This window comes from Centropristis striata, chromosome 7, assembly GCF_030273125.1.
Source record: "Centropristis striata isolate RG_2023a ecotype Rhode Island chromosome 7, C.striata_1.0, whole genome shotgun sequence".
In the NCBI taxonomy this organism is placed as follows: Eukaryota; Metazoa; Chordata; class Actinopteri; order Perciformes; family Serranidae; genus Centropristis; species Centropristis striata.
In genome coordinates, this window is record NC_081523.1 from 27333998 (window position 1) to 27353572 (window position 19575).

Sequence of the window (19575 nt, forward strand, 5' to 3'; positions counted from 1 at the left end):
GCATGTGCCGATTGAATGAAGCACAGAGCAAGATAATTGATGCACTTAATCAAGCTGCACTTACTTGCAGCTCTTGAGCAGGAGTGTATTTGTGCATTTTGAGAATGGGAGATGCTCTCCCCTTTTGTAAATCACAATATTTTATTGTGATGTATATATGAATGTGTAAATGATTTATGAATTGTTATGTGATGTGCGTTGTATGCAGTATATATTCTGTTTGATACCAGTGATATTATCTATGACAAAGAAAGAAAGGAAGAAAATACATCCAGAATTCAATCATCAGGCTTCTTTGTTTAATTAACTTTTGATCTGTCCGCTGTTCGCACCCCTTATATAAGCAGTAAAATTATTCCAGGATTTTCATGGTGTGAAAAGCTATCAGCTAATAAAAAATATGAAATGAACATGTCTGATGTCTTATTCATCATCCAAAACCAAACAGTGAAACACAGAAACCGTATTGATCATGTAGCTTGTTTTCACTTTGCACACACATTGTGTACAGGGAGCTGCTCATTGAGCGGAGGACAATCTCCCCTGCAGTATTACAGCCCTTTACAAGAACCAAGTCGAAGTGATCCTTGACACCATCATTGCAACGCACCCCTTTAAATCCCCCAAGGCTTTAAATAACCCCAGCCAAGAACAAATGCCATAATGCCTCAGGTACTCTGGATGACAAACAACCCCCATCAGTTGCACAGATCACATCTGACACAGAAGCTCACCCTAATGCTCCTCTGTTTAATGTGACTTTTAGGAGCAGCTGGTAACAATGTTAAAGGAAAACACAATTCATATAGTACAAAATATTAAGGGCTGCTCATAGTGATAACCCCAGTGAGAGTTATCAACCTCTGCAGTGCTGCAGTTTCCTTAAACTCCACAGAGCTTAACATCATCTTTCAGCTCATTCTTTTGTATTTCCATCCAACAGTTTAACTGTTGTGGTTGAGTCACACCGCTCTCATCAGCCATCTTTCTCATTCACAGCTGTTTTCAGTGTTAAAAAGGTCTAAAACGCCACTGTACATGCACAAACTAGTACATGGTATATGGCTAGTTTCTGACAAAGTTAGCAGTAACTGACAAAGTTAGCAACTAGTGTGTGAACACAGTAGAGCAATAAGTAGCTAACAAGACATATTTCCCTCAGGAATGAGTGAAAAACAACAATAGCTAAAGGCAGGGTTGATATTGGAGTAACATTCATATGTAGACGTTCAGGAAGAACTCAGGACGCTCAAAGTGAAGTCGGATCAATGATAGGTATTATGGTTTTGCCAAAAATGCTTTCTGTTCGAGGCCAGAAATTCCAGTCTGTCCACCTCTGGCTGTTGACACTGATCCGAGACATTGGCAGTTGGTGGCAGTTAATTCTGTTGATTGCTCTCCTCTGATTGCCTTTGATCTTTGCTGTGATTACAGTTACAGATACACACACGCACGCACGCACACACACACACACACATTCGCGTAAGCGCGCACACTTCTCCAGATACACATGCTTCAAATACAAACAAACGCACACACATGCACACACACACACACACACACACACACACACACACACACACACACACACAGGTAACTTTATGCGATTTTCATTACACACACACACAAATGCTCCTCCATTTTTCCAGATACACATGTTTCACACACACACACACACACACACACACACACACATTTTGAGGTTAAAGGGCATAGGTTGCTGTATAACGAAATACTTGAAAAGGAATGCTTGTTGTAGGTGTGCTCCCTGTATATTATATAGTATTATAACATTACTAGTATTAATTGTTTTTTATTCTCTGAAGAATCTCATCATAGTGTACACACACCGGCAGTAGCCCCCGTGGCCCTTTCAGAATTTCCACAGAGGAAATTTTCTAGTTATGCAGACATTGATTATACACCCGGAGATGGTTAGCTAAGCTAAGCTTTTAGGTTTAAGCTTGGTTGTCTCCTTTTGGTTGTTTTGCATCTCTTTGTAGTCTGTAGACTTTGTCGTAACACCAACTGTGATTTTGCATCTCTTTGTCATAATTTTGTAAAACTTTGTAGCCATTTTGCGTCTCCTTTTTTTTTTTTTTTTTAAAGATATTTTTTTGGCCATTTATTGATAGGACAGAGTGAAGGGGGAGATAGAGGGGAAGACATGCGGGAAAGGGCTCCGAGTTGGATTCGAACCCCGGGCCGCCTGCTTACGAGGACAATGCCTCTATGGTATGCGCTCTACCAGGTGTGCCACTGGGAACGCCACTTTTTAAAATAATTTTTATGTCTATTTGTCATCATTAATTGTGTCTATGTGGTCTTTATGTCTCTTCCTGGTTAGTATGTGTGTCTTTGCATGACATATTGTAGGTGAAGGCCAGGGGATGCCTGACTCTTTGGACCCCTTGGCCTGTGCCCAGTAGACCCGTTTGGTATTCCATTCATGGCTCTAGAGCTGCTGGTAGGTGAACCAGATTAGCTGTTTACCCCTGTTCCCAGTCTTTATGCTAAGCTAAGTGAACCAACTGCTAATGTCATGTTATCATCGAGGCATGAGAGTGGTATAAATCTTTTCATCTAACTAGAAAGCAAAAAAGTGCATTTCACAAACTGTAAAGCTGTTCCTATAAACCCAGTACTGACACCAAAATTCTCCACATTAATATGTTTCCAAGTCACTTCCCACATGAAAACTTAGTGTTCTAGTTTTGGACCATAAAATCCACCAACTATGAAATGAAACAAAGCTAATAATAAACTGATTTAAATTTTGGTCTGTGCTTCTTCAAAAACGGCATTCAGTATATTAGAATAATCTGATTAAAAGCAGGGGAAAGAAAAAAGTAATAGAGGGAAAGAGACTGGAGAGGAGCCTGAGATCGGGGTTTATTAAAACACAATTGCATTAGCAGACCGAAAGGTAAAATCAATTCAGTGTGCATTAGACCTGCTGACCCCCTTACTTTAATTCATATAAATGTTCTGCATGTCCTGCCTGCTTTCTGAAGCCACATAAGCATTCTGCTCAGCTTCAGTCACATCTGTGTACAGCACAGACGATTCCTTTTTGCAGACTCTCTTTTCCCTCAGTGTTCCTCTGTGTCGGCATATGATTCAGAATTTACACTAACGTTGTCACAGCGAATAAAATGGGATGTCGCACCCCAAAATAGCCCTCATCCCAATAGCAAGAGGTAAAAACTGAATTGAAAGGCAGCATAACGTGATAGAGAGAGGACAGCAAGTTGCTATTGATCCACAGGAGCCTTGTTCAATATGAGTCCAGCTCCACTGACACATGGCAGATATGACCAACCACCCACTCAGGTTCTTGGCCACAGTTATGCTCTTTCCCAATCAAGATTTGGTCGACCATAAGTCCCATTCTACTTGGCCTCATTGCAAGTGTTGGAAAGGATGGCAGTTACCAGGGTTACTGTACATGGATGTGCCTCTGAATCACTGAAATGAATACTGATCATGCTTTGATGAGCATAATGTAAATTAATCATTTCATGTCAGTGTAAACCGAGAGACATAAAGCTTTTTCCATCGCCTCCTGGTATTCCATTAGCAGTGTAGACAAATTGAACATGACGCAGGCCAAACCTCTCCTGTGAGGGAAGCTGTCACAGCACAGACCCGCCGTGATATCAAGTCTCTGCTTGCTGTCTTGTATAATACTTTCCGCTGGGAAATGCCAGTGTCCTGCCCATAAACTGTGGTCCTGCCACGTGTGAGCAATGCTAGAAAAAGAAGTAACGACCCACCCTCTCTCTTTCTCTACAAGACACATTTTACAGTCCTTAAATGAGCAGTGATGGACAAGCATGTGAAATGACTGCACAAAATATGATAATATGATATATGATTATGTTCTATATTTTGATTTGTATCCAATTCAGATCCCTCATCTATTCCAAAAGACATACATTTTATCAGATGTCTAGATTTATGATTATTGTCATCTGACTCAACCCAAATCTACAAACTGATTTGATTGGATGACATCATCTAAAGTGGACTGCAGTAGAACCACACACCCTTTTTCAGCAAGCAAAGGACGAAGCGTAACGCACATTTTAATTTATTAGTTAAATAAAGTGCATCATTTGTGTTTAAACTGTATTTGAAGTTAACATGAGAGGTACATATGCATGTCAAAATATCATATGAGAGATTATCTTATCTTAAAGATATTTATTGCCATTTTTTTCTTTCACATGTTTAAATGTCCTATAATGGATAATAAAGGATTGAAATATTTTTTTTATTGCTAATGATTTATTTGTTTGGAGCATAATTGGGTTCTGAACAGGTTATATTGATATGAACTGACAACGCTTGAATCTTGTGGAGCAGCACATACTGTTGGGATGCTTAAATATTTCAGTAACATTGGTTTGTTTTCTCTAAGTCCCCGGTGAGTCCCCCAGCCTTTTTCAAGACCAGTGACTCTGACCTCAGATAGAGAGAAGCCCAAGGAAGAGAGAAAACACACTGTTCTAGCTGACTTGGGAGTTGCTGTTATGGTCAAACAATAAAATGTCAATATTTTCCCATGTTATTTTAATTATCCAGATGCAGACTAAAAATTGCATTTTTTTCTAACAATCCCGCTGTGGCGTGCCATTGCAATTTCTCCCAAAATGATTCATAATTCAAAAAAAAAAAATACTGAAGCAAATCTATCCAAATCCTGTAGCAGTGTAATTGACCCCCCACAGTTTATCATTTCAGGAGAATTATGTATCACCCAGTGGCTGCCGTACTAAGACGTTTGGCAGGCTTCATCAAACACCAGTGCTGCAAGTTGTTGTTACAGGATTTTGGTGCAGAGGGAAAATTGATTGCTCGCCTCACAATCACCGAGCAGCCCCGGCTAAAATTGCACCTGCCAGGGCTGCACCTCAGTCACTTTACAACCCTCCATTCAGCGCATGAATCACAGAGGGGGGAGTGTGTATAATACAGAGGACACAGTTCATTTCACACTGCTCCCAATTCTTTATGAATTGTCTCATTTTGAATTTTGGCTTGCTTTACACTCTTCACAGCCACTACTGACTCTACTGAAAAACTTACAAATTAAAAGAAGAAACTATTGAACATAGAAAGTCATTAAGATGTCCGCTCTCATATGCCAAGCACAGTCTGGACTCAAGTCAAGTGTGCAAGTAACAATCATGGTGTCTTTTTTATTTTCTGCCATACTTTTCCTGCCAAATTTCCTGTGCCACAATAAAGGTGACAGGTAGTTGGCATGGAAACCTTCCTAGATGGGGCGCTGGCAGAATGAATGGCACCACTGGAGCTGTGCTGTCCCAAACTAATCAGTTGCATTGTCCTCTGGTCTGCCAGTTCTTATCATGTGTAGCATACAGGGACATGCTGTGGAGCATGGCTGGGACATTCACTACCTGCTGCACTGCACTCTTCCCTGTCAGAACCTGTTGTATCCTGGTTACTCACTATCTCTCCTATTTGTAATAATGGCACCACAAGATGGCTTCCTTCAATAATTGGATGAAGGTTAAACATCTTAACAGTTGCAGGATTCGTGTAACAGGGATGTACATAAGAGCTCAAGGTTGTGGACTATTTAATGTCTTGGTAACTGTTGTAGCCAACATCCTTTTTAAAGTATGTTTCTAGTGTAGATTGACAGTTAATTCTCTAAATGCAGCCCACTTTGTTTTCATTCCTTTGTCATCCTCCTCCAGACTGCAGCGCGCCTGCTGCACAGCCTTCTCCTGATGAGAGGAGACGGCTCCTCCTAATGTACTGGAATGCTCTACTCTCAATAATGGCCAAAGCAGGCTCTCTGTGACCTCCAAGAAGATACAGCAAAAACAAAAACCATGCTTCCAGTCTTTGACTCACGTCACGACAACAAGAGCACTAAAATAATCCTAAACTTTGTAATGCATTGCATAGCTGTGATTTCATCACCCAGATCAGCAGGTAATGTGTGAAAAGATTTCTGAGTTCATGTTGAGCAATTAAAAAAGTGAAGTGTGCTTCTCTGTGTGATCTTTGCTGCTTAGAAGGTTTGACACCTTATGTTAGAAAATTTAAGCACCTTAAAGTAATTAGAACATTTCACAATAAAAGTCAGTTATCATGATTTATCTCTCTGGTTATCCAGTAATCCATGTGGGGGCCAATTAATACAATACAACATTGTTTTGAACCAAAACAAAGGACAAATAAAAAGAAAGTTTCACTTTCACAATTACCTTTATTGTCTGTGAGTAATGACTGATACATATTGTTATATAAACTGAATGATCGTGACTTGGTCTGCAATTAACAATTATTTTCATCTCTATTCACCAATTATTAATTGGTACTTGAAATATCAGAGATTCCTAAAGCCTAAGGTCATGTGATTAAATTGCTTGTGTTGTCAAACCAACTCTCCAAAACCTAAAGATAATCAGTTTAACATGGCCTATGGAAATGTCTGTTTTTACTTTTTAACTAACCACCAGGCAGACTGACCGGATGAAGCATTAATTCAGACTTCTTCCACATTAGCACCATGTCGTCATTCTGGCACACTTTTGATCTGTTTATTGCAGTTAAATCACAGGGAAATCAGTCTAATTTGGATTCATACCAATGATTAAAGTTAAATGACGTACTGGTGGTCAACCAGACGAAGAACCAGAATTCCAACCAGAATTCACTGCATTTTCTTTTACAGTCAATTACAGCGTTTTGCTTTTCGATGTATGTGACTTTCACATGCACAAAGCAACAATAGTGGTTATTTCAACAACTGTCCGGAAAGTCATGGCGACATTGTTTACAGTGACAGAGCAGATAGTCATAAATCTGCAAAAAAAAAAAAAATGAGACCCCAGCCTTACACCTGGCAGAGATCATATTTAACTGATCATTAAATTCTGCCTAGCTTTGGTGGAGTCACAGAATATACAGTGTTTGAGTGGCATATATGTTTGCTGTTCAGGGGCTCCATTACTGGCAGGAACTATTACAGCGTATTTCTTCAGCCACATGACAGATATGTGAGCAGAAAAAAGTTATGATTTGCTATTTGAAAAGGGCATTTCTGCACCCAAGACAAAAAGCCAGAGGAGCTTTCTGCCTTCATTTCCTGCTGGTTCACTCCACTGCAATGTATATTGGACTTGAAAATAAATCAAGTGATGGATTATCCCAACAGTGTTTTTGCGAGTGGAAAAATCTCTACTCTTCGTGTCAGAAATTGATATATGCAAATTGAAACCTCTGCAGAAGATGAATGAGATTGTAAAACCTGAGCAATATGGAAGCCTCAATTTTTATAAAAGGAGCATCATGACTGGCTGCCTCAGAAAATCTATCTGGCAGCTCATGCAGTTATCAAACAGTGGAAAATCAATCTGGAAAGCGTTTGATCGGATGGAGACCAAATATTGGAGGGGCAGAAATGATACTTTCAACAAAGAGAATGATAATGAATTATTTTGGACGTGCAACGTCAAAGATTTTAATATTTTTTGGGGAGTTTTGTGTCACATAAATGTTTTATCTATATACAAAGATGTACTGTATATTTCTTGTTAAAATAAACTTTTGATTAAAAAAATGGAACTGCCATTTGTGTTTCAAAATAAGTGAACTTTGCCTGTAAGTGGAGGAATATAGTAACACTACCATATTGTACTCAGTCCTATATTTAAGAAAATAAAGGAACAGACATTTTATTTATCAAATGCATTTAATTATCTGAAATCAAGAAAGTTTAAAATGTTTAATCATGCAATAAAATAAAATAAAATAAAATAATTGAATTATTATTATTATTATGTAGCTCGTTCTGATGGTCCTTAGCCTAACTATTGTTGTGCAGTTTATCATTTTGTGTAATAACTAGTAACTGGAGCCATTGAAAAATACAATGAAGCAAAAAATATCTATTATTTACCACAGAAAAGTAGTGGAGAAAAGGACTAAAGTCATAGGAGAATGCAAATACTAAAAACGACTAAAATAAAATTCCAGTGCGTCAAAACTTCACCAGTGTAGAGTAAATGCACTTGGGAATACGTTAACCTTTGTTGCTGGTGTTTTTGTACAACATGCAGCATGACAGCGGATTGAAAAATAGCCTTTGATACATTTCGGCAGTAAACAGCATCCTCTTGTGTTGAGAGAAAGAGACACAATATGTGTATGTGTTTAACTTAATACATATATTATCAATATAAATAATTAGAAACTAAACTTGGGCAAAAAATAATATACGGTATGAGCTAATTTCACACGCTGTAAATGCAATAATATGTCAAAAGAAAAACTAAAACTGTCCTTTTATTTGCCTGCAGTGTGACATACGTCTCTGATTGGCTCTTTCTTAGAAACTGGGCGGGACATTACGACAGCACCGACCAATAGCGTGTGTGAGCTCCCCGTCTGCCACCAAAAAGTAAACAGACTTGTTTTGATCTGTCAAAAAATCAGACGACTGTGCTGGTCGTTATTTCGAGTAGATGGTGTCATTGTAACCAAACTATAAATGTTAAACGATTTGTTTTTGGCGAACGCGGATCTATTACCGTGCAATCGTTTTGTTTCTCGTCTTTAAGTGTGTATAGTTTGCTGTTTTTATGGTGCGTTACAACAGCTAGCAGGCTAACAAGCTGATAGCATGCTAGCTGTTGTTGTTCACCCTTTAAACTAACTCAACATTAGCTGACATCGCAGTGGCAGCTAACAGGAGGTCGACGCAAGGGCGTGTGCATGTAACTATATACTTTTACTTATTTCTAGTCGCTCCTGTAGTTAAAGCTATGCCGTAAATCGCATGTATGACTTGTTATATATCTGTAACGTTGCACTGACTGCAATTGCCCTTCTTTAGCTGCTAGCTGCCCGCTCTAATCATACTCTTCATGATTATTTCTCCTCGTGCCGGCAGCAGTTGTGGTTTAAATTCCTCAACTATGTGAAGAAATACTAAAAATGGTGTTAGTGCTTGACAAACACAAGTGATGAAGCCTGAACATCAGTACCCTGCCATGGCTGAGGAAGGAAAGCTGAGTCCAATGGGAGGACGCGCCGGCTCGTCAGGCCGCCCGGGCCGACAGACCTACAAAAGTTCAGCCCATTTCTGCAGCCTGCTGGACGGCCTGCTGGCTCTCAGACAGAGTGGCATCCTGTTTGATGTGGTGCTGCTGGTGGAGGGTCGACCCATCCAGGCCCACCGTATACTTCTAGCAGCCTCCTGTGATTATTTTAGGTAATTCCCATAACAGGTGTCCCTGTTGGTTTACTTTCAGTTTCTTTATGTGACCCAGTATCAGCAAGATGCCACCCTCCTTCTGTTCACCCCTGCAGATACCAGCCAGGTCTTATTTTGACTTGTTTTACAACCCAGCTTTCTTAAGAGTTAGGATGCTGTGTGAAATGGAAATGTAAAAAGGCATCAAACTCATAATTAAATGTTTATATTTACAAAAACTTTGACATTTTTAAGTTGTACAGTTTTCAGTTGAATGTGTGTCACAAAGGATTTGCAAATTATCACATTCTGTGTATTTACAGTTTGGCCGTCCAAACTTGTTTGGAATCAAGGTTTTTTATTTGTTCAAATGTAGGACATTTGGATCAATGCCTGCAGGTGTCACAAGACACAGGCCTCAGTGCAGAGTCCAGTGTAAACAAAGTTTCAGCATCCCCTGCAGCTTATCGTCATTGTCATATGATCAGTCGTCACTTAAGGTCAACAGTCAGCCAGCAATATCCGTGACAGAGAGGCCTGATACAGATCGGTGTATTGAATATGAAGTCAAGTATTGTAATTTGTATTGGTTTGTAGCTTACTCTGCAAGAGTGGTGGAGGTTTGGTATGCATTGTGCAGTAAACCAGAGCACTACTGTTGGTAGGCCGCCCTGTAATCCCATTACAATGCTAAAAGTAGATAAAGATAAGGAACTAACATCCCCTTACTGACATACTTTTCCTATACTGGTTGTGCTTTATACCCAAACTTGAAGGAAATAATAACTTAGGCTCATATGTAACACATATGTAGTTGACAGCATTTGAAGGTGAGGGGAAATTCCTTTTTTCTCTCTCTTTTGATGTGTTGTTTTTATTAGACAGTCAATAGTAAAAAAAAAATGGCATGAACACCTGTAAGAGAAAGAGAGTTGGACATTGTGAAGAAAAAGCACCTGGTACAGTTGAAACTGGGGTCATTGTGGCCACATGGTATGCATCTTATCGTCAGTTGGCCACCAGGTTACTCCAACTTAAGCTATCTAACAATGTCTCTGTTCGCCAATAGGGGAATGTTTGCTGGAGGCCTGCGGGAGACACAGCAAAAGGAGATCCCAATTCATGGAGTATCTTACATGGCCATGAAAAAAATTCTAGATTACATCTACACTGCAGAGATTGAGTTAGACCTGGAGTGTGTGCAGGAAGTCCTAATAGCTGCCACACTAGTACAGGTAAGCTCTTTGTTGGTATTTTGCTAGAAAACGTGGTCCGTTGTTGTGTTTCCTAATCTGTATCCTTTTGTGCATTACAGCTTGAGATCATCATCGGCTTTTGCTGTGATTTTCTTTTCTCCTGGCTGGACGAGAGCAACATTTTAGAGGTCTATAATCTAGCTGATCTCTATGGACTGCAACAACTGAATGCCAGGGTCCATTCGTACATGATCAGGAACATCCAGATTTTGTCTCGAACGGATGTGTACCGACAACTCCCCCAAGATGATGTCTTCAGCGCGCTAAGCAGTGATGAGCTTCAGGTGAACAGTGAGAACGAGGTGTACGAGGCGGCTCTTCACTACCACTACAGTCCTGAGCAGGTGGAAACTGACCAGGTGTACTTGCAGGTCAGTCCTAAGGTGTGTCTGCATTTTATACTCATCTCTTCATCTCCATTAGATACACACGCTATGTATCTATGCTTAGTTTTTAATCACACTTTTGTCAAAGCTTTATTAACTAATTCTTTATTCTTTCTGAAAGGACAATCTCAAGATGCTAGATGCAGTGCGTTTCTGCCTGATTGAGAAACAAGTGTTGCAGAGGCTGTTTGGCAGACTGCACCAGTGTCCACTAAAGGATTCTGTGTCCGCTGCCCTGAGGTACCATGAGCAGGAGATTTGGCAGCCCGTTCTGCAGAGTCCTCTCACCCAGCCGCGGTCCACCTTCCACTGCATTCTGGGCTTTGGGGGGATGTTCACCTCCAGCGCTCTCACAGACAACGAGCATTTGTTTCAGGTGTTCCACCCAAGCTGGGGGGAGTGGAGGACTCTCACTGCAGCTCACGCCCCCCGCATGTCCAACCAGGGCATCGCTGTGCTCAACAACTTTGTTTATCTAATTGGAGGAGACAAGAACACCAGCGGATTCCGTGCTGAGACACGCTGCTGGAGGTGAGATCCCATCACATTTATTCAGTTTAAAAGAGTGCAGACCAGAGGCCGATTCCATAAAGCAGGTTTACTAAATAAGCTAGGCTCATTTTCAGTTGATTCGGTTCCATACAGCAAATTCAGCTAGTTTCTCAGCAGAGGTTGCCATAATAACTGAGCTTGAACTATGTTAAATTTGCTTTATGAAACCAAATCAACTCAAAATAAGCTCTTGGTTTCTGTAACCTGCAGTCACTTATCGCAGGTACAGGTGCTTTTGCAATAAGCTAATACAGACTATTATGTAAGCACACCTGATTTGTTGATCCGGTTCTTGTCTATAGACAATTGTTTCAAATGTCAACAGATATCCTGCTTTGTCTGACCAGCTGTTCAGAATCCAAAGAAATTCAGTTTACACTGATAATAAAACAGAGACAAGCAGGAAATCCTCACATTTGTGAAACTGGAACAAGTGAATGTTAAGCATTTTGGTAATGTAACACAAACTTGTCATATTAAGAAAGTACTTAATTGATCTGATCCAAATGCTCATACTCTTGTTCGTTTATAGTTTATTTGATTAGTTCCATACTTTGAGCATATCATTTCTTCCTGCTAAAGTCATACTTTTACTTCACTGTTTGCTACCACAGATACGACCCTCGTCACAACAGCTGGTGCACCATCCAGCCTCTGCAGCAGCAGCACGCCGACCACTGTGTTTGTGTGTTAGGTGGCCATATTTACGCCATTGGAGGACGGGACTACAGCAATGAACTGGACTCAGTGGAGCGTTACGACCCACACACCAACTTGTGGGAATTTGTATCCCCCCTAAAGAGAGAGGTATGAAAATAGAAAAGAATGCATGTAATACTGCAACCATTCACATGATGGTGCTGCATACCCACCTGTGTTTTGGTAATGGGGTTTTCCTGTTATATTCCAGGTATTCCCCTCTCTTTTAACCTCCTTTAATACTGGTCTGCCCTTCCCTACAGGTGTACGCCCACGCTGGAGCAGTGCTGGATGGGAAAATGTATATAACTTGTGGGCGCAGAGGAGGGGCGTACCTCAGAGAGACCTACTGTTTTGACCCTGTGGCAAATCACTGGACAGGATGTGCTGAGGGGCCTGTGGGGCGGGCCTGGCACGGCATGGCTGCTGTTAATGGACGCATTTATGTTATTGGTGGAAGCAATGATGAGCGTGGATATCGACGCGATGTCATGAAGGTAGGATGTCACAAGTCATCAGTGGTGTTTATGTTGCACAATGAAGGTTTACACTGGTCTGTCCTTCAGTTCCACCCTCTGTACGCCACAACCTGCCATTTGATTTGAAAGGCTTTTTTTGGTTTCAAAATCACCAAAATGACTCCAATCATTATAACCAGAAACCGTAAAAAACATAGATTATCCTCAGATTTCCTAGTTTCATGAAATGGTGATATTTCATCAAAATCATTTTTTACTCAATGTCTTTTTCAATTTTCACCAAAAATAAACTGTTTACACTATCTGGATTCCATCATCTATGTATAGCATGTGGAGCCCCAATTTTCCCCCCAGTGTTGGTATCACTTGTGGGCACTTGGAAAGATTATGTGTAAAAAAAAAAAAAAATTATCAAAGAAATTCAGTTTAAATTTTTTGTCTTTTATGATTTATGGCATTATTTCGGTGTTATAGATCCTTTAAGAGAAGACATGATTTTGTTACACTATGACTTGAATGCAAAAAAATGGAAAAACTGGCGGCAAGCACAAATCATAGGCTACATAACATACTGAAAATGTAATCTTGTTGTGTTGCTGGATGCTAGAATCTAAGGATAAGGGCTCCAATTTGAAATTTTATCACATGTTGCAACTTCCAGCCCAAACATTTCAATAAAATGTAAATATTTGATTAGCTTGTAGGTAAAGGGTAAACATTGTTGAAGATATGTATATATTTATCTATATTTATCTAAAGGTTTGTCATGCCCACCCAGGGTTTTCACAGACATTGTGGACATTGTAGGAATCCTGGTAAGTGATTTCTCACTGTTGATATGAGCAGATGACAAAATTTCCATCACCTAGACTAAAGTGGACCCTCACAGACAAGCTGACACAGAAAGTATGAATTGCTTGTATGTGAAAAATGAAGCCACAGTGAATAAAATGTGACAGAAGTAAAATATGGCCTGACACTGCCCCGCTTTGGGTTCAGAGGGTTGAAATGGTGCCTGATGGACTTGTTTTACATTTCCACCCATAGAGATGTTTTTGCATCAGGACATATTTTTTTGTTATTTGTTTTACTTCTTTTTGTTTGGATGCAAAAAGTTTTTTTTTTTTCTCATAGAGCTATCCATCCTCTTTATTTCCCCTCACTTCTCTCTCTTATACATTTAAATGAGAAAATATTCTATCGTCTTTTAGTCTAACCTTATTTCACCTCCTGCTGAGGCCTTTGGGAGCTACAAAGCCAGTGGCTGCCTTATTGAATTAAGTATGAGTCAGAGCAGTGCCTTTTGACAGAGGTAATTCAGGAGAGTAATACGTTTTCCCCCTTTTTTTTTAGGTGGGATGCTTTGACCCCGAAGCCAACTCTTGGTCTTTACTGACCCCCCTCCCTGCGGGACACGGAGAACCTGGCATAGCTGTGCTGGACAGCCGCATCTATGTCCTGGGAGGACGCTCACACGACAAAGGCAACAGAATGAAATACGTTCACGTGTACAACACCGACTCAGACGAGTGGGAGAATGAGACGGAGTTTAAGGAGCGTGTCTCCGGCCTGGCGGCCTGCGTGGTGCTCATGCCCCCTTCTGTGATCGCCCAGGCCAGGAGCTGGGAGCAGCGCACCAAGGCTTCATGGGAGGACGTGGAGATGGACAACTCTGAGGACTCTAGCGAGGATTAAAGCAGCCGTGTTGATTGAACTGAATGTCTGAGCACTGGAGACTGTCATGCACTTTTCTTATACAGCATGTTGAAATAAGTGAAAGACATTTATTGGCATCATCGCGTCTTTCCTGCACGTTGACCACTTTGAGTGCCTCTGAACCAAAGTGTCATTCGGGACCTTTGCACACTTTTTGTTACTTTTTAAATATCTTCTTAGATAATTATACTCCTCACACCAATCCCTGATGGAATGATCCTGTCTGCACTCATCTTGTCCGTCACTATAAAGCTGCTTCTGCATTGTTTATGTTTGGGAGAACCTTGAAATCTTCAAGCGACAGAAAGCAGTGAAGACTACTGGCTATGCAATGACATGGTATGTGAATTAAGGTGAAGTTCTCTCAGCTGCAGCCTGACTTTGTTCTCTCAAGTCTTTCTGACATAGCATCTTTGAAATTGGGTTTCAACTTCAAAAATGTACAGGCAGTTGTTATCTTTAAGCTAAACTGTTCAATTCTCCGATTATTCATATTTTTAAAATATATTTTAATTCTTATCTCCATCCTAGCAGCTACTGGATATTGCCAGGTAACAGAGTGAAGCTACCATCCCATATAAACTACTGAGTAATAATTCAGTTGTTACATTTTAACATTGTGCCTTGTTTTGTGGTTTCATGAACTTATGTTGCTTTATTTATGTTTCTGGGTATTATGCGGGTGGCGGTGAGCCTTAGGTACTGTGCCTCTGACATCACTAAATCAGATTGTGATTTGTGTTTTTATTATTGCTATTATTATTATTATTATTATTATTATTATTAATAATAAAATGTATTTAAGCTTGAGAAATCATTGAGGGCAAGTTCTCGAGGGGACAGTTAATAACAAATATCTGAATGATGAGGTGCAAACAGTTTGTTGCCATGTCTGTGAATGATTTACCACGTCTTGATTTTCGTATGATGAAAACCAAACCATTTATTTTTGTTGTGTCCTTTCATGGATCTTTTTACTGTACATGTGTGTCCACTACTGAATCCAAAGAGCACAGTTAGAAATAGTTTTAGACTATTTTTATTTGCTGAGTCAGGCTTTGCTCCATGCTTCAGCTTGGTTTGTCAGTTTATTGTTCTACTGTTTAATATAAGCTACTTAGAAGCTTAATGACACCTGCTCCACTGTGTATCCGGAAGTTCTCTGTCATTGAAAAACTAAAAAAAATCTTTTTAGAGATACTTGTCTTTTTCCTATAATGAGCAATTTTAAGTTATGTCTTAAGAAAAAAAATGCAATGTATCAGAAAATACTGTCATATAAGATATGCAAAGTTAGTATCCTATTCATGACCTCAGTTTTGAGATTTAATAAAGATAGTAATATATCACTTTTGTCATGTGTGCACTGGTTGTGGTCATTGTTTTAGTGCTGTTTGACTACAAAGAAATTGTCAAGAGGGCTTTGAAATACTGTTTAGGCGTCATGTCGGGAGATAAATGACAGTGTTTCCATTTACAGGTGTGTAATTTCTGTATTATTTCCAACAGTTTTCTGAAATCTAATGGGAATTACAGGGATATAGAAATATAGTTTCAGAGAGTTCAGTTGGTTGTGTTTTTATAAGCAGTTCCATAGAGTGTTTCTTCAGCATGTTGGGGTGGAGGCCCCGGAGGGAAGCCCATTCTGCCAGTAAAAGCAAAGAACAAAATAAAAATTTAGCTTTGTGATAAAAAAAAAATTGTTCTTTAAGTCATTATAATGAGTAACTTTTCTGAAATTATGACTAGGATCTAAAATAAAGACTTTGTACTTTGTCTCTTTAGTAGCTTTTCATAATAACTGCTTTTTGTTTTAAAAGAAAAGACTTACTACAAAAAAAGTGACTTAGTATATCAAAATAATGACTTTCTATTTCAGAATAATGACTTTCTATTATAAAAGAAATACTTAGTTCCCTAAAATGATGACTTACAATCGCAAAATAATGAGAAAATTTAAAGACACTAACTCATTTTGTCAAACTGACATTATTTTGAAATGTTTTCTCATTATATTGGCTTATAGGATATTTTTATTCCTCTCATAACCTCAGTGTTGCTAGATCCTTGTTGTGGAACTAGTTGGGTTTAAAACTTGTGCCTCCATTTTTTTATGAAAGTCCATGTTGCTGTGTAACGCAACACAGTCTCAAAAGTGTAATAAAAAATCTGCACTGATGATGTCGTCCTTGTTTGAACGGCTGTCAGCGCTGGCTGCTGCCTCGTGTCTCCACTAGTTCCTCTCCATTTGGCCCTCCACTCCATCAGCTTTATGAAGGCTGACTGCTGCTTTCCTCTCGGAGGCTGTTTCATCTACATCTGTTACCCCCCGCCAGCCCTAAGTGAGTGCCCCCCCTCCCTCTCTCTTTCACACTATTGTGCCAGCTCCCACCAACTTGTCTGGTGGGATGTGCTGACACCAGCACTGGACATCCAGGATCAACAATCTGCTGCGTTTATGCGTCTTTTCATTCTGAAGCTGTAGTACCGCCCGGGGGATACTTAAGACATATGTCATGCACTTAACCACGTCAGCGGCCTTTACAGGCATCTTAGTGCAGGTCGATCCGGTGCTCTTTGCTGGACCCATTATCAGAGCAATTAAAAGGCCTAAATGACCCATTGATGTAGAGCTATGCAGATTAAACCCAGCGGAGCTTTGGATGTGTGTGTCGAGGGAATTTTACTAAGTGCTCACTTTTATTCTTGCAGGAGGTCCTCATTCTGCTTGTCTGGCAATACGTCAGTGGAGAAACAAAGGAAGTCACCTGTGGATGGAGACCTCGACTCAAAGACACTTCATGTCACTGGGTGATGGAAAATATTCCTCCTGGACGTCTCTGGAGCAGGCGGTCTGCTGCAGCCAGTGACCCTGTGACATACAGTAATGTCATCCCTGACCAACATGACATGTAGAGTGAGTGCAACATGTTTGGCATCAATACAACACACAATATACGTACACCATTTTACTGTATGTATGATCAAACAGAAATTAACTCTATTTCAAACCCCTGCCTTCAGTCCTCAAATACACTAATTTATCCAAGATGTACTGTGATTGGTTAATGTCAAAAAAGATATATTACTGATACTCCCTTCAATGCAGCTGCTGACTGTTGCACCCCATTTCTATATAGTGTATTTTTGCCTATCCAAACAGAAATGGTTTATTTGACCAATTTAGCCTGGTAATAACACTAAAGTACCCTTTATCACCTCTTTTCTTTCATTCATTCATATTTGAATGTAATGAAATCAAGTCAAAGGTCTGGAACCAGGCCATGACGACTCTGCTCTAAAATAATAAGGCTGACAAAGGTTTCACATTGTTCTTTCTATCCCAATACGACCTCAGACAACCCTTACCCACAAGGGACAAGCACAATGTTATTATAATATATTATAATCACAGCGTAAAAGATGCAAATAAATACAAAGGTTATGGATAAAGGCAGTTTTCATGGCGTCAAATCCTAGCAAGTTCCATGTCATAACAAAGAAACATTTTTAAAGGGGAAGCACCAAGTCAGTCACTGACTAAAAAAAAAAAAAAAAAACGATGATAAGATCCAAACTTTTGGTCCAAGCTTTTTATTTTCAGCTACCCTACTAAGACATTATATCAAGTGCAGTTGAGAAATTCTACTAAAAGCTTTGTCATCTAAATATTCATGTGACACTTCTGGCTTTCCACAAGTTAAAATTCAAGCTTTTTTTGTATTGTGGACTGACAAATATCTTAGCTTTTTTCGTCTGTAAATACAGGGTTGCTACATACTTTCCAAAGCAAATTCACACTTTCAAGGTGTATTTTCAAGCCTTTTCCAGCACCATACAGCTGTGGTAAATTACATATAACAGCATGTACTTATTTCACTTACAAATGTAATGTTATTGTGTGTATTCATTTTATAAAATGTGTTTTAAACAACCAAAACAATGTTTCATGACAACATTCTACAGAAGAGTGATACATGGAAGCATATGAGCATGATATAGGAATAATTGTATATATTTATAAATAATGTGCATTATTCCCCCTCATGTAATATAATATGTAAAAAATAAACAATGGCAAGGGCTATTTAATGGTTTGTTCTAATACTTTCCTTTTCCTTTTCTTTAAAACATGATTTTATCTTTATCTTTTGGATTTAATCAGAAAAGATGTTTTCTGGAATCTCATATCAGAATTACAACTTCCTCCCACTGACCGTGTCACCCAGCAGCAGCAGCAAAGATTCCACAACAGATCTCTCTTTTGTGTTATCCTCATTAAAATGTGTAAATGAACCACATACAAGCTGGGGAAGTCTGGACATACTCATTCAACAAGCCTCTGAGATAATGAATCACTGGGTAAAATCCACACCACACCAGAATATTCCACAGGATGACCTCTCTCCTCCTCCCCCTCCTCCCTCCGGCCTTTACAACAGTCATTAGCAGCTCATATCCACTCAGGGTGGAGGCGATGGGCCCGGCCTGTGTTTTTCAGCTGTGAAAAGGAGCCAACAGCCCCTCATTTTCATGCTTTTTAGGGCTCATTGAGATGCGGAACGAGAGTGGTGCAATGCTTTATGATGCTGGTGGGTAAACCTCAGCAGGTGAGCCGGAGTCACGGTAATGCAATGTCTTTAATGCATGCTGGGCCTGTCCAAACTACAGAGTGGCCCTCGTTAGATCAACAAAGAGGAAATACAAACAAACGGCACCAAAGGATGCACTGCTTATCAGAGGTGCTCAGGTACAAAGCATGCAGATGTGCAGCCGTGAACAAAGACACTTTTACAATACACTCATTCACTGAATAACTTCGCTGTGTGGAACATGGACTGGATGAAAGGCAGCTTCATGGTTTGTATAACCAGTGGAGGTTATACAAATCAGAGGATTTATGAAAACTGGGTGTCACTGAATGCAAGCACGATTTACACCATCCACCTATGTTTAATTACTGTAGTTTAAGCCATAAATTACATTAAACCAGGCATCTTCTTAAAAAAATGTTCTACCATTGTTGACATACTTCCTACACCTTTTCCTAAGTTGAATTTAAGCACATAAGCTTTTCTAGCACCCTTTTCCAGCTGTGGTCAATTACATTTTTATCTATAGATTAGGGGTTTGCCCAATTCAAAATCTGTTATTCGGGAGGGCTCAAAAAATGAAACAGATCAGATAGAATTTGTAACTAAAGTTGCTTTTTATTATTCAGTTGTTGGGGGGCATCATCTACATGTCTG

At 39.7% G+C, this 19575-nt stretch overlaps 1 protein-coding gene across 3 annotated transcripts; it reads left to right on the forward strand.

Moving 5' to 3' along the window:
* The first annotated feature begins 8433 nt into the window (after positions 1–8433).
* On the forward strand, positions 8434–14540 carry klhl22 (kelch-like family member 22). Of its 3 annotated transcripts, XM_059337703.1 has the most exons (8): positions 8434–8759; positions 8936–9256; positions 10308–10473; positions 10554–10877; positions 11002–11411; positions 12047–12239; positions 12395–12628; positions 13964–14540. In XM_059337703.1, the coding sequence occupies exons 2-8, from the start codon at positions 9009–9011 to the stop codon at positions 14303–14305; spliced, it is 1917 nt and encodes a 638-aa protein (XP_059193686.1). In that variant the 5' UTR covers positions 8434–8759; positions 8936–9008; the 3' UTR covers positions 14306–14540. The 3 variants fall into 3 exon arrangements, with proteins under 3 accessions (XP_059193686.1, XP_059193685.1, XP_059193687.1); XM_059337702.1 differs by having other exon boundaries at positions 8434–9256; XM_059337704.1 differs by having other exon boundaries at positions 8434–9256; positions 10554–10865.
* Positions 14541–19575: the final 5035 nt, after the last annotated feature.

What these genes read in the sequence shown, in the direction of transcription:
- klhl22 (XM_059337702.1), top strand. Translation starts at nt 9,009, where the DNA reads ATGAAGCCTGAACATCAGTACCCTGCCATGGCTGAGGAAGGAAAGCTG. An exon ending in GCCTCCTGTGATTATTTTAG is followed by an intron (nt 9,257 to 10,307) that starts GTAATTCCCATA and finishes GTTCGCCAATAG; the next exon opens with GGGAATGTTTGCTGGAGGCC. An exon ending in GCTGAGACACGCTGCTGGAG is followed by an intron (nt 11,412 to 12,046) that starts GTGAGATCCCAT and finishes TTGCTACCACAG; the next exon opens with ATACGACCCTCGTCACAACA.